The sequence below is a fragment of the Mustela nigripes genome, chromosome 17 (assembly GCF_022355385.1).
Source record: "Mustela nigripes isolate SB6536 chromosome 17, MUSNIG.SB6536, whole genome shotgun sequence".
NCBI lineage: Eukaryota > Metazoa > Chordata > Mammalia > Carnivora > Mustelidae > Mustela > Mustela nigripes.
The window spans coordinates 55788276-55804263 of NC_081573.1; the positions used below are offsets into that span (position 1 = coordinate 55788276).

The following is a 15988-nucleotide window of genomic DNA, read 5'->3' on the forward strand; positions in this document are numbered from 1 at the left end:
GTCAGCGACGGCAGTGGCTGCACGGTGCCGAGCTTCCAGCAGGACCATCTAAGAGATGCTCTGGCCGGGGACAAGCCACGCTGGCTTTCCACGCTCCCGCGTTAAGGCTGCGGGAGACAGCTCGGGATGACCCTTAATCCGTCCCGTGCGGAAGCCGGCTCCGTGCCCCAGCCCCCCGCGAGCTGGGGAGCGCGGCCGGGAGAGCAATGGAAAGTTCCTCACCAGATGACGGCCGAGCCGTCGTCGCGCACCAGGTTGTACGCCGCCCGGCAAGCCTCCTTGTCGATCTTGGTGGCCATCGCCGCAGGCCCGCAGCGGGGACACTCTGCCCCGAGCGACCGAGCGCGCCCCGGGCCGGCCGCAGGGATTGGAGCGCGGCGGGGACACGCGGAGGGCGGGCGGCAGCGGCGGCGACAGCGACAGCGACGCGGGCAGCGAGCGGCGAGCTGCAAGCGCGGCGGCGGCGGCTCCGAGGGCGCACGGAGCGCGCGCCGGGACCCAGGCGGCTCCACCACGCCCCCCTCTGGCCATTGGCTGTCTGGCCTCGGGGGCGGGGCGTCTTGACTCGCCTACGACCAATCCCAGTCCGGGAGGGTTGCGCAACTCCACGGCTTTCCGCTCCTCCCGCCCCCTCTCTTCTCCCAACCCCCTTCTCGGTCACCCACTCTCAGCTCTAACTCCCCCTATTTCCTCCTCCCCAACTCCTTTTTCTGCTTTTCCTCACCCCTCCCTACTCGCTCTTCCCCTCCCCCTCCCCTTCCTTGTGTCTCCCCCTCTTTATTCCTTCCCTGGACCTCCCCTCCCCTCCCCCTCCTTGCTCCTCCCACCTCCCTAACCCCTTCTCCTCCTCTTCCACCTCCCCTCCCTCCCTTTCTTCCTCTTCTCTCTTCCTTTTCTCCCTCTCCGCCTTATCCCCAACACCAACCCCTTCTCCTTCCTCCTGGTTCCGTCCTCCTCTAGCTCTGTTCCTCCGCTGCTCCCTGCCCCCCTTCTTCCTTCTGCCCTCCTCCTCCTCCTCGCTGCCCCCACCACCCAGGCTTCGGGGCTGCAGAGCTCCGTGCCTCCAAAGGGGGCCTCCAAGTGGGTGACTGAACGCTGCAAGCCGGAGGACTTGTGTCCCCAGTGTCCGGCTCTCTAGTTTCTAGGTGGGGAGGCACTGGAAAGCATTAAGCATTTCAAATAGGAGGGGACAGAAAGTGGATTGCTTCCAGAACGCTGGTGGGATCACTGTTTACTTTGTATTCTGGTTATTTGCATTCACGTCTTATCTCCCCCTTTGGGCTCCTCTGAGTGCCAGAGCTGACTCATTCTGTCTTCCTCGGTCCCGCACTGACTCACTCATTCATTCCTCATCCTCCCATTCCACAAAGACCGGTTACAGTGTGGAGGCAGGTAAAAAGGCCTGACCCGGAAACCAGGCTTCTGAATCGCATCCAGCACTGCTGCTTTCTAACTCTGGGCCCTTGGGCAAGCCTCAAAAACTCTGAGACCACGTTCCTCAAATTGGATAAAATAATACTAACCTCATGGGTTTGTCTATGGTTCAACTGAAATATACATATAAACAAATATATTAGATATTCAAAGGAAGGTCATTGTTGTTGGTTACTAAGTAGTTAAGAGAAATCCTAAATAGAAATCCAAAAAAGTCAGGGAGGATGTCCAATTAATAATTTAAATTCTCGGGCAAACAAGAAGAACCAGTCAGTCAGTCCGGGCGCGGGTAAATGGGTAGGTGGACAGGAGCACATTTTGAGACTAGGAGCCAGTGTTGCTATAAATAAAAAAGACAAAACAAATAGGGGTTTGAAGTAGCCCAAAGCACTTCCTGACTCACTCCTTGATAAAGGTAAGGATATAATTCGCCATTGGAAAGAAAACAAGGATGGAATCCTACTTCACATCAATAATCAGGATAAATCCAGAAGCATCAAAGATTTAAATATGAAAAGGGAACCGCAAAAGTTGCAGAAGAAAAGCGTGGGAAGCTGTCTTCAGGAGTCTGCGGTGGGAAAGGTCCTTCAGCCAAGTCCAGAAGCTAGAACAAAAGATGGATACATTCAAATATATAAGAAGTCTTCTTATATAAAACCCAGAGCGTCTCACGCGAAGTGTAAAAACAAAAGATTAAGCAGTGCAAATTTGTAAATCTCTGTGCTCTTGACCCACCAAGCTCCTCTGGAGGTCAGTGGTCCCCAGGCCTGGCTGCTTTCTGGAGTTCCAGGGATGTCCTGGCCCCACTCTCTCGGAGATTTTGATATAATCGATCTGAGGTTCCGCCTGGGGGTTGAGATACTTAAAGGCCCCCCGGGTGATTCTCTTGCACAGCAGGGGGCTGCAGCCACGACTATGCTCACGCTCACAAGTGTGTAATTCTTTTCAAGGTTATTCACGGACCTTTATTCCCAGTAGCAGGCGGTTCCGAGCAACCTGAGTGCCCGTCAATGGTGGGGCGGGGCGGGGGTTGGGGGCCAGGACAAATAGATGAGGACACGGGTCTGCCCTGGAGAACCGAGGCAGCTGTGAAAGAGAGATGGGGGAGGGGAGCCCTTCTCTGTGGACTGATGTGGAACATTCTACCAGATCCATCATGAGCACACAAAGCGAGGTACAGAGCGATACGTTCAGCACACCCTTCGGTGTTGCTAGCTTTGGGGTAAAGCTGGGCGTGTAAGTGGATATTTCTATTTGTTCATGCATGCATAGAAACCTTCGAAGTGCACACAAGAGAAAAGTCACAGTCGCACCTGTAGTGGAGGTGAGGTTGGAAATCAGGCGGAAGGGGAAGGGGATAGAAAGATGTATTCGGTTCTATTCCTGAGCCATGGGAAGGAATAATCTATTCAGAATAGATTAAGTAAAGCCCCCCGCCCCCACTCCCTCCGAAAGGTGGCTCCCATCCTGATTGTGCCTCCACCGCTCAGCATCCCCAAGGGGCGCCTTGCCTGGGCAGCGCCTTAAGCGGTTGTTCTCCTTCGGCTCGTTGTTGTGGTCGCCCCCTGCTGGACGGAAAGTGTAAAGGGCCGGGCTTCCGGGGAAGGGGATTCTGAGCGCCCGGAGGTCCGCTTGCATAGTAAAGGCAGAAAAAGAAACTTCACACCAGAACTAAATGCCTGTCAATCGTGGTTTAAGTCGAAATCCGCACAACATGGAAAGCAACCTAATTCATGGGTCTTTAGAAAGCAGATAAAGCTATATGACACTTTGTGTAATGCACTGTGTCAGGAGCTAAGGGAGTGTTATGAATTTGTTCATTCATTCATCCACCCATTCACCCACTTATTCCTGGAACCCGGCCTGTTAGGTGTCCAAGGGGATCACTTACTCCCTCGCCTGCAGGGGGCAGGCGCGCAATGTAAATGAGCTAAGACACCATCTGCAAGGAAAATGTTTCTGGGGAAGGTGATGCTCTCTACTCGGCCCTTCCCGGGCTGCCAGTTCCATCTTCAGAACTGGCCCTCAGCTCTGCCCTCCTTGCAATGCAGGAATCTTGGCTTGGCGGCTCTAAGCCCTCCAGTCGTCTAAGAAAAGCAAAACAGGGATGTCTGGGTGGTGCAGTCCGCTGAGGGTCGGACTCTTGGCTTCAGCTCAGGTTGTGATCTCAGGGTTATGGGATCCAGCCCCATGTTGGGTTCCGTGGTCAGTGTGGGGTCTGCTTGAGACACTTTCTCTCCCTCTGCCCTCCCCACCCTGCCTGCTGGTGCTCCCTCTCAAATAAATAAATAAATCTTTAAAAAAAGAAAAGAAAAGCATCTGAACCTCTTTATGAAAGCTCTTGATTCTTAAACTTTGTCAAGAGAGATGTTAACATGCAAGAGCTCCCTGTGTGCAAATTCAAGTTAGACAAGTACTCCTGTGGCTCTCACGGGGCTTACGGTCTGGTAGGGGAACAAGCCGTTCCTTTGGTGTGAACACTATTGCTTGTCAACAATAGAAAATTCTATTCAGATAGGCTTCCACAAGGGAGGGCAAGTAATGGCTCAGAGACTGAAAAGCCCAGAACTAACCGGGCTTCAGGCACGTCATGAACAGGGTTTACCCCTCTGTCTTTCTCGGTGTTTCTGTTTAGCCCTTCCTTGTGCATCAGTTTCCACTTCAGGCAAACGCTGCCCCTGTGACTGGCATAGCCCACCCCAAGCACTGCAGAGCTGACCTCCGACCCAGACCTCCAGTGATACCCTCAGAGAGGCTTTCCCCTGCACCCCAATTTAAAGAGCCCCTCTGTAATGTCCACTGGTCACTCTCTATCACATAACCTCCTTTTGGTTTCCGCGGCACTGGTCACTGTCTGAAATCGTCTTTTTCCTTAATCTCTTTACTTGCCTATTGTGCAGCCGCCCCCAGAAGAATGTTGGGTCTGTGAGGCCAGAGAGAGTATCTGTCCTGCTTACTGTTGTAGGCCCATGTCCAGACACAGCACTAATCCCAGACAGATGCAGAGTTTACCCTCGTTGACTGGATGGATGGAGGATGAAGGAGAGGGAAAGCCCAAAGAAGAGGATACTTGCAAAAGGATAAACATACAGATGAAGGGAATACCATTAAGAATCCGTAATAAACTCTTATATTGATGGCCAACTGCTTTTCTTTTTCTTTTTTTTTAAGATTTATTTATTGGGGTGTCTGGGTGGCTCAGTGGGTTAGACCTCTGCCTTTGGCTCAGGTCGTGGTCTCAGGGTCTTGGAATTGAGCCCTGCATTGGGCTCTCTGCTTGGTGGGGAGTCTGCTTCCTCCTCTCTCTCTGCCTGCCTCTCTGCCTCCTTGTGATCTCTCTCTCTCTGTTAAATAAATGAAAAAAAAATTTTTTTTAATTAATTTATTTATTTAGGGGAGCCTGAGTGGCTCAGTCACCAAGCAGCTGCCTTCTGCTCAGGTCATGATCCTGGGGTCCTGGGATTGAGCCCCACATTGGGCTCCCTGATTGGTGGGAAGCCAACTTCTCCCTCTCCCACTCTCCCTGCTTGTGTTCCTGCTCTTGCTATCTCTCTATCTCTCTCTGTCAAATAAATAAAGAGAATCTTTAAAAAAAAAAATTATTGGAGAGGAAGCAAGATGGCAGAGGAGTAGAAAACTGAAATAGCGTTAGATCCCAGGAGTTCAGCTAGATAATCATCAAACCATTGTGAACACCTACAAACCCACCAGGAGATCAGAGAAGAAGAGCAACAACGCTAGGACCAGAAAATCGACCACTTTCGGGAAGGTAGGACGCGCGTGGAAGTGAGTCCAAAGCAATGGACAGATGGACCGCGAGGGGAGGGGCCGGCTCCTGGGTGGTGGTGGAGCAGCAGAGCACAAAATCCGAACCTCTAGAAGTCTGCTCCACGGAGGGACATCACTCTGGAGGCTACGTGGGGGTGGAGCCCTCGTGGGGACAGTGTGGTCTCGGGTCCCGCGGGGTCACAGAAAGACCACGGGTGTCTGAGTGCAGCAGAGCTCGCAGGTATTGGAGCGGGGAGGCTGGCGGCAGAGCTGGAGCCGAGGAGTGAGCTCTCAGCTCGGGGTCACCTTAAACTGTGATCGGAGGCACAGTCGGGCCACTGCTCTCCGAGCAGGGACCCCACAAGAGGCAGATCCGGGGACACTCACCTTCCTCCTTTGGAGGCAGGAATCTGCTGAGTTTGGAGACTCCAAACGGGGAGACAGACACAGAGACGCTGGGTCACAAGCCAGGTGAGCTGGGAGCGCGGCTGGAGACCAGGGAGACGGGAGACACTGACGGCTTTTCTCCGCCGGCGCACTGAGGAGCCGCCCCAGCTCTGGGGTCCTCCAGCCGAGACTGGGCGGCCGCCATCTTTATTTCCGCCTCCGGGGCTCTACGGAAAGCGCGTGGGGACCAAAAGCTCAGAGAGCGAACCCAGCAGATGACTCGGCCCAGGCCCTGGCAAGGGCCACGCAATCCCGCCTGGGACAAAGACAATTAAGAATCAGGACAACGGGGGCGCCTGGATGGTTCAGTGGGTTAAAGCCTCTGCCTTGGGCTCAGGTCATGATCCCAGGGTCCTAGGATCGAACCCCACATCGGGCTCTCTGCTGGGGGCGCGCCTGCTTCCCCTTCTCACTGTCTCTGCCTACTTGTGATTTCTCTGTCAAATAAATAAAAATTTAAAAAAATTAAATAAAGAAGAATCAGGACAACAGGCCCCTCCTCCAGAAGATCAGCAAGAATGTCCAGACAAGACCAAGTTCACCCATTAATGAGAACTGTGGAACTTCAGAGTTAGGGAGAAGCAACACATAGAATTCATGGCTTTTTCCCGCCACTTGATCTTCTAGTCTTGCAAAGTTAATTTATTTTATTTTATTTTTTTCTTATTGTATTTTTTTAACTCTTCCTCTTCTAGCTTTTTTAAAAAGATTTTATTTATTTATTTGACAGACAGAGATCACAAGTAGGCAGAAAGGCAGGCAGAGAGAGAGGGAAGCAGGCTATCTACCGAGCAGATAGCCTGATGTGGGGCTTGATCCCTGGACCCTGGGATCATGACCAGAGCGGAAGGCAGAGGCTTTAACCCACTGAGTCACCCAGGCGCCCCTTCTAACATTTTTTTAACTATTTTATCTTACCTTTAAAAAAAAATCTTTTAAAATCTTCATTGTTATAGTCATATTTTATTCCTTCATTGTATTTAACCTTATTTTTTGTATATATACAGGTTTATTTTCTTTGTAATTTTGGGATATAATTTCTTCTAGTATCAAAATATACCCTAAATCCAGCTCCAGCCTTATCACATTCTCTCCTCTTTTTTTTTTCTTTATCCAACCAACTTATCAACTCCTTTTTTATAATCTTTTAAAATCTTCATCTTTACAGTCATATTCCAGCCCTTCATTGCATTTACCCTTATCTTTGTGGGTGTATATATAAGTTTTTCTTTCTTTAAAATTTTGGGAGGTAGTTTCTTCTAAGAGACCAGAATACACCCAAAATTGAGTATGTGGCTCTGTTCTATTCACCGGTCTAAATATATTATATATATACACACACACATACATATACATATATATTCCTATATATATATTCCCCCCTGCCTTTCTTCTCTCCCTGGTTTTGGGTCTCTTCTGATTTGGTTAATGTATATTTCTCTGGGGTCTTTGCCACCATTTTAGTATTTTATTCTCTCATTCATGTATTCTTATCTGGATAAAATGACAAGGCAGAAAAACTCATCAAAAAAAAAAAACAAGAGGCAGTAATGATGGCTAGGGACCTAATCAATGTGGACATTGGTAATATGTCAGAACTAGACTTCAGAATGATGATTATCAAGGCACTAGCTGGGCTTGAAAAAGTCATGAAGATATTAGAAAATCCCTTTCCAGAGAAATAAAATCTCTTTCTGGAGAAATAAAAGAACTGAAATCTAACCAAGTTGAAATTTTAAAAAGCTATTAATGAGGTGCAATAAAAATGGAGGCTCTTACTGCTAGGATAAATGAGGTAGAAGAGAGAAATGGTAACACAGAAGACCAAATGATGGAGAATAAAGAAACTGAGCAAAAGAGAGACAAACAACGACTGGATCATGAGGGGAGAATTTGAGAGATAAGTGATACCATGAGATGAAAAAATATTAGAATAATTGGGATCTCACAAGAAGAAGAAAGAGAGAGGGGGCCAGAATGTATATTGGAGCAAATTATAATAGAGAATGTCCCTAATATGGCAAAGCGAACAAGCATCAAAGTCCAGGAGGCATAGAGAATCTCCCTCAAAACCAATAAAAATAGGTCGGCACCCCATCATCTAATAGTAAAACTTACAAGTCTTAGTGACAAATAGAAAAATCCTATAAGCAGCTCGGGTAAAAAGGTCTGTAACGTACAGACCTGGTAGAAATATTAGATTGACAGCAGACTTATCCACAGAGACCTGGCAGGCCAGAAAGGACTGGCATGATATATTCAGAGCACTAAATGAGAAAAATATGCTGCTAAGAATACTATATCCAGCTAGGCTGTCATTGAAAATAGAAGGAGAGAAAAAAGCTTCCAGGACAAACAAAAATTAAAAGGATTTGGAAACACAAAGCCAACCCTACAGAAAATATTGAAAGGCATTCTCTAAGCAAAGAGAGAGCCTAAAAGTAGTAGACCAGAAAGGAACAGAGGCAACAGATACTAACAGTCACCTTACGGGCAATACAATGGCACTAAATTAAAAAGAACAGCAGAACAAATCAATGAAACTAGGAGCTGGTTCTTGGAAAGAATTAATAAAATTGATAAACCCCCGGCCAGACTTATCAAAAAGGAAAGAGAAAGGACCCAAATTAATAAAATCATGAATGAAAGAGGAGAGGCCATAACAAACATCAAAGAAATACAAACAATTATAAGAACATATTATGAGCAAATATGCCAGCAAATTTGACAATCTGGAAGAAATGGAGGCATTCCTAGAGACATATAAACTACCAATGTTGAACGAGAAAGAAATAGAAAACCTGAACAGACCCATAAGCAGTAAAGAGATTGAAGCAGTCATCAAAAAGCTCCCAAAAAACAAGAACCCAGGGCCAGATGACTTCCCAGGGGAATTCTACCAAACATTTAAAGAAGAATTAATACCTATTCTCTTGAAACTGTTCCAAAAAAACAGAAATGGAAGGAAAACTTCCAAACTCATTTCATGAGGCCAGCATTACCTTGATCCCTAAACCAGACCAAGACGCCATCAAAAAGGAGAATTATGGACCAATATCCTTGATGAACACGGGTGTAAAAATTCTCACCAAAACACTACCCAATAGGATCCAAAAGTACATTAAAAGGATTATTCACCACAACCAAGTAGGATTTATTCCTAGGCTCCAAGAATGGTTCAACATCTGCATATCAATCAATGTGACACAATACATTAATAAAAGAAAGAACAAGAGCCATATGATACTCTCAAGAGATGTGAAAAAGCATTTGACAAAGTACAACATCCTTTCTTGATCAAAACTCTTCAAAGTGTAGGATAGAGGGTACACACCTCAATACCATCAAAGCCATCTATGAAAAACCCACAGTGAGTATCATTCTCAATGGGGAAAAACTGAAACCTTTGCCCCTAAGGTCAGGAACATGGCAGGGATGTCCACTATCACCAGTGCTATTCAACACAGTACTAGAAGTCCTAGCCTTAGCAGTCAGACAACAAAAAGAAATAAAAGGCATCCAAATTGGCAAAGAAGAAGTCAAACTCTCACTCTTTGCAGATGATAAGATATTTTATGTGGAAAACCCAAAGACTCCACTCCAAAACTGCTAGAACTCATACAGGAATTCAGTAAAGTGTCAAGATATAAAATCAGTGCTCAGAAATCAGTTGCATTTCTATATACCAACAGAAAGACAGAAGAAAGATAAATTAAGGAGTCAATCCCATTTACAATTGCACCCCAAATCATAAGATACCTAGGAATAAACCTAACCAAAGAGGCAAAGAACCTATACTCAGAAAACTATAAAGTACTCATGAAAGAAATTGAGGATGACACAAAGAAATGAAAACATTCCATGCTCATGGATTGGAAGAAGAAATATTGTGAAAATGTCTATACTACCTAAAGCAATCTACACATTTAATGCAACCCCTATCGAAATACCATCCAATTTATTTTTCAAAAAAATGGAACAAATAATCCTAAAATTTATATGGAACCAGAAAAGACCCCAAATAGCCAGAGGAATGTTGAAAAAGAAAGCCAAAGCTGGTGGCATCACAATTCCAGACTTAAAGCTCTATTACAAAGCTTTCATCATCAAGACAGTATGGTACTGTCACAAAAACAGACACATAGATCAATGGGACAGAATAGAGATCCCAGAAATAGACCCTCAACTCAATGGTCAAATAATCTTCGACAAAGCAGGAAAGAATGCCCAATGGAAAAAGGAAAGTCTCTTCAACAAATGGCATTGGGAAAATTGGACAGCCGCATGCAGAAGTATGAAACTGGACCATTTCCTTTCACCACACACAAAAATAGACTCAAATGGATGAAAGACCTCAATGTGAGACAGGAATCCATCAAAATCCTCGAGGAGAACACAGGCAGCAACCTCTTCTTAGAAACATCACCAAGGGCAAGAGAAGCAAGGGCAAAAATAAACTATTAGGACTTCATCAAGATCAAAATCTTTTGCACCGCAAAGGAAACAATCAACAAAACCAAAAGAAAACTGACAGAATAGGAGAAGATATTCGCAAATGACATATCTATGTCGTTTGACATACTAGATATGTATGTATGTATATGTGTATGTCATATTAGTATAACATAGTAGATAAAGGGCTAGTATCCAAAATCTATAAAAAAATTTTGTCCAAGTCAACACCCAAAGAACAAATAATCCAATCAAGAAATGGGCAGAAGACATGAACAGGCATTTCTGCAAAAAAGACATCCAGATGCCCAACAGACACATGAAAAATTGCTCCACATCACTTGGCATCAGGGAAATACAAATCAAAACCACAGTGATATACCACCTCACACCTGTCAGAATGGCTAAAATTAACAAGTCAAGAATGACAGATGTTGGCAAGGATGCGGAGAAAGGGGAACCCCTTACACTGTTGGTGGGAATGCAAGCTGGCACAGCCGCTCTGGAAAACAGCATGGAGATGCCTCAAAAAGTTGAAAATAGAGCTCCCCTATGACCCAACAATCTCACTACTGGGTATCTATCCTAAAGATACAAATGTAGTGATCCGAAGGGGCACGTGCACCTGAATGTTCATAGCAGCAATGTCCACAATAGCCAAACTATGGAAAGAACCTAGATGTCCATCAGCAGATGAATGGATAAAGAGGAAGTGGAATATATACACAATGGAATACTATGCAGCCATCAAAAGAAACGAAATATTGCCATTTGCAATGACATGGTTGGAACTAGAGGGTATTATGCTGAGCGAAATAAGTCAATCAGAGAAAGACAATTATCATATGATCTCCCTGATATAAGGAATTTGAGAGACAGGGTGGGGAGAGTGTGGGGGGTAGGAAGGGAACAAATGAAACAAGATGGGATCGGGAGGGAGACAAACTATAAGAGACTCTAAATCTCACAAAACAAACTGAGGGTTGCTGGGGGGTAGGAGGGTAGGGACAGGGTGGTAAGGTTATGGACATTGGTGAGGGTATGTGCTATGGTGAGTACTGTGAAATGTGTGGGACTGATGATTCACAGACTGTACCCTTGGGACAAATAATACATTATATATTAATAAAAATAATTTTTTTTAAAGAGTTATCTATTTATTTGAGAGGGACAGAGAGAGCGAGGGGGAGGCGCAGAGGGAGAGGAAGAGAATCCTCAAGCAGACTCCCTGTTGAGCACAGATGCATGGCTCAATCCCAGGACCCTGAGATCATGATCTGAGCTGAAATCAGGAATCTGCCACTTAACCAACTGAGCCACCCAGGAGCCCCTGGTCAATTGATTTTCAATTCAATTGATTTTTAATTCAAGTGCCAACATCATTCCACAGAGAAAGAATGACCCTTTTCACAACTGGTGCTGGAACCACTGAATAGGAAATGCAGAAGAATGAAGCCAGACCCCTACCTCCCACCATATACAAAAATTGGCTCAAAATGGATCTTTTTTAAAAAGATTTTATTTATTCAGTTGAGAGAAAGTGACCATGAGTGAGGAGAGGGGAAGAAGGAGAGGAAGAAGCAGGTTCCCCACTGAGCAAGAAGCCTGATATGGGGCTTGATCCCAGGACCCCGAGATCATGACCTGAACCGAAGGTAGATTCTTAACCATCTGAGCCACCCAAATAGATTTTCTAAGAATTGCTCTTAGAAGGATACATGACCTTGGATTAAGCAATTATTTCTTAGCTATGTTGCAACAAGCAGAAGCAACAAAAGAAAAATATTAGATACATTGGACTCGCCAAATAAAAAAAAATTATGATTCAGAGGCACCAGCAAGAAACTGAAAAGACAATGTGCAGAATGGGAGAAAGTACATATCTGAAAAGGATCTGGAATCCTTTTCTAGGATATATAAAGAACTCTTACAGCCAAAAAAAAAAGAGACAAGTAACCCAATTTATTTTTTTATTTTTATCTTTATTGTATTTTTTGAGAGAGAGAGAGAGCGTGAGTGAGCTCAGGTGAGGAAAGAGGCAGAGGGAGAAGGAGAGAGAGAATCCCAAGCAGGCTCCGTGCTCAGCACAGAGCCTGACCCCGGGCTTGACGGGGGCTTAACATGGGGCTCCACACACAATTAGACACAGGGGTTGATCTCACGACCTTGAGATCATGATCTGAGCCAAAATCAAGAGTCGGACACTCAACCAACTGAGCGACCCAGGTGTCACTCACACATAAGTTTTTAAATCTGTTATAGGAAATGGGCAGTGGATAGAAACTAGGGTGTGTGAGCCCCCTAGCTATTTCATAGTACTGCCTCTTTGGGACCCCCCCCCACCATGCCTGACGGGGTGGTTATACCATATATGGATGTAGTAGCACATAGTATTAGTACCAGTGGTTACATGGCACATAGCTTATATAGTAACTGGATCATGCAGTATCAGCAAGAGGGATGTCTTCTTCTTGGTTGTGCACCAACCACCATGCTAAGTGCTTTACAACTATTTTCTCAGCTGATTCTCATTCAGCCAGAGTGACATTATCACTAACACCCCAATATGGACGAGGGAACTGAATTCCCCGCCCTCCCCCAAAGTTACCCAGCTAGAACATGGCAGAGATACTAGTTGGATGCAGGCAGTCTGAACTCAAGGTCTGAGCCTGCCCACCAGGAAGCAGTTTGGAGACCTTGACATTGACCCAGGGTAGCCCAGCAACGCACGCCTTGAGACCATCAGAAAGGCTGTGCTGGCTTTTTAAGACCATCACTTTGGCACAGGTTTTCTTTCTTTCACTGCAAAAACCTTACAGACTTGGTGAGGTCAGCATTGTCCTGGTTTCTGCATTTTCCTTGGGGCTACAAATACAAAAGGCAAGAAAGAAAGAAAGTCTCACCTCAGCTGTAATTAGAGATGGGAATAAAACATAACCCCAAAACTTGCTGTTCTCAGCAAGGTGGTTGTCATTCTGAAGCAGGTGCCTTCATGGAATGAATATTTATAGAAAGTGGTATTTATAGAGTCGTGTGCTGAGCTCACCCATTGTCAAATCTCTGAGAAGAGGTTCCCAGGAACGTTCGAAAAATAAAGTTGCTGAGCCAGTGACGAGTGCAAAACAGAACACTTGCATGGTCTTTTTCAGGAACTGGGAGTCGCTCGGAGAGAACTCCACTCAGGTCCCAGGAATCCGGCAGGAAAATGCTGGAAAGTCCACATAACCTGCGGTCTTAGCTGCCTGTGAGTAGGACTGTGGTCTGATGGTTAAGGGTTTGTACAGCTGCAGTTGTACAATCTGGGCTCTGCCATAGCCCTTCCCAGCCTGTTTCCTCTTGCCCAACGGGTACCTCCCACAGAGGAATTGTCTGAGCGTCACATGTGGAAAATACATGTAAGGAGATTTACAGAAGCTGGTATTTTAAGTGCCACCCCCCACATCTGTTTGCAATCTTTTTTTTTTTTAACATATAATGTATTATTAGCCCCAGGGGTACAGGTCTGTGAATCATCAGGCTTACACACTTCACAGCACTCACCATGAACATACCCTCCCCAGTGTCCATAACCCCACCACCCTCTCCCTACCTCTCACCCACCTGAGCAACCCTCAGTTTGTTTTGTGAGATTAAGGGTCTCCTATGCTTTGTCTCCCTCCTGATCCCATCTTGTTTCATTTATTCCCTCCCTACCCCCAACGACCCCTAGCCCTGCCTCTCAAATTCCTCATATCAGGGAGATCATATGATAATTGTCTTTCTCTGATTGACTTATTTTGCTCAGCATAATACCCTCTAGTACCATCCACGTCGTCGCAAATGGCAAGATTTCATTTCTTTTGATGGCTTCATAGTATTCCATTGTATATACATACCACCTCTTCTTTGTCCATTCATCTGTTGATGGACATCTAGGTTCTTTCCATAGTTTGGCTATTGTGGACATTGCTGCTATGAACATTCAGGTGCACGTGCCGCTTCAGATCACTACATTTGTATCTTTTTTTTTTTTTTAAGATTTTATTTATTTATTTGACAGAGAGAGATCACAAGTAGGCAGAGAGGCAGGCAGAGAGAGAGAGGAGGAAACAGGCTCCCCACTGAGCAGAGAGCCCGATGCGGGACTCGATCCCAGGACCCTGAGATCATGACCTGAGCCGAGGCAGCGGCTTAACCCACTGAGCCACCCAGGCGCCCCACTACATTTGTATCTTTAAGTTAAATGCGCAGTAGTGTGATTGCTAGGTCATAAGGTAGCTCTATTGTCAACTTCTTGAGGATTGTCCACGCTGTTTTCCAGAGTGGCTGCACCAGCTTGCATTCCCACCAACAGTGTAGGAGGGTTCCCCTGTCTCTGCATCCTCGCCAACACCTGTCGTTTCCTGACTTGTTAATTTTAGCCATTCTGACTGGTGTGAGGTATCTCACTGTGGTTTTGATTTGTATTTCCCTGATGCCAAGTGATGTTGGGCACTTTTTCATCTGTTTACAATCCTTAGCTACTTTACTGGAAGTAATGTCCTTCATCAGAGTCCATGAGGAAACATACACTACACACATACACTACACACACACACACACACACACACACACACACACACTAGAACCCTGAAGCAGGCAAGGCCACCTGGACGGTGGAGGGTAGGAAGCAGGAAAAGCCTCCTACTGGTTTTTTACAGTACAGCATTATAAATGTATTTTCTCTTCCTTGTGATTGTTTTTAAAGATTTTATTTATTGGAGAGAGAGAGTAAGCATGAGCAGGGAGGAAGGGGGGAGGGGGAGGGAGAAGCAGACTCCCTGTTGAGCAGGGAGCTTGAAGCAGGGTTTGATCCCAGGACCCTGTAATCATGACCTGAGCCAACAGCAGAGGCTTAACCCACCGAGACACTCAGGGGCCCCTCCTTGTGAATTTCTTAATAACATTTTCTTTGCTCTAGCTCACTTTATTGTAGGAATACAGTGTATCATAATTAAGACATACAAGATATGTGTTAACTGACTGTTTATATTATCAGCAAATATTACCCAGGCAACTGTTGGTTATTAATAGTTAAGATTTGGGGGAGTCAAAAATTAATATGCAGATTTTCAATGGTGCAGGGGTTCAGCTGCCCTCATTGTTCAAGGGTCAAGTGTACCTATGTTCTCTCTCTCTCTCGCCATAGAATCATCAACTGTATAAGCAGAGAGAATGAAATGGAAGGTATTGGATGGCCCAGGGGTGGGAGAGCTGAGAATCCAGGCAGGCTGGTGAAGCACCCCAGAAATGAAACACAGCACAGAGGGGCGCCTGGGTGGCTCAGTCGTTAAGCATCTGCCTTCAGCTCAGATCGTGATCCCAGGATCCTGGGATTGAGCCCAGCATCAGGCTCTCTGCTGGGCAAGGAGCCTGCTTCTCCCTCTCCCACTCCCCCTGCTTGTGTTCCTTCTCTCGCTGTGTCTCTCTCTGTCAAATAAATAAATAAAAACTTTTTAAAAAATAAAAATAAACAGCACAGAGACTGGCATCCAACCCTGGGCCAGAGGGACTCAGAGGGATGGACGGATGCTAGGGTCCTGGGCCTGGGGCCGCCCCAGGAAAGCTGGAGCATGGAGGGGGTATACCAGCTGGAAATTTGCTCCAAAGAAAAGTAGAAAGAACCCACGCTTTTCTTGCCTCCGACTCTCCATTCTCTACCAGTGTCCCCCATTGACCAGATCCAGTGGGAAGCCACTGGGAAGGGAGCCTGGGAAATACAGCCTGCAGGGGAGACCCTCTCACCCCCAAAGCGATGGGCAGACTGCGGTTCTGGAGCGGCACCAATGGCCAGACCCAGGGAAGAGAAAGATGGGCTTTACCGTGGTGGTCACAGCACACTTTGAGACTCGTGTTCTGATTTGGGGAT

General features: G+C 46.1%; 1 protein-coding gene across 1 annotated transcript in view; it reads right to left on the reverse strand.

Annotated features, from left to right (window-relative positions):
- COTL1 (coactosin like F-actin binding protein 1) overlaps positions 1 to 471 on the reverse strand; it is a 39089-nt gene extending 38618 nt beyond the window's left edge. The window contains exon 1 of the mRNA XM_059382211.1: positions 223 to 471. Coding sequence (XP_059238194.1) covers positions 223 to 299 — 77 coding nt within the window. The 5' untranslated portion in view covers positions 300 to 471. The remainder of the gene's footprint in view (positions 1 to 222) is intronic.
- Positions 472 to 15988: the final 15517 nt, after the last annotated feature.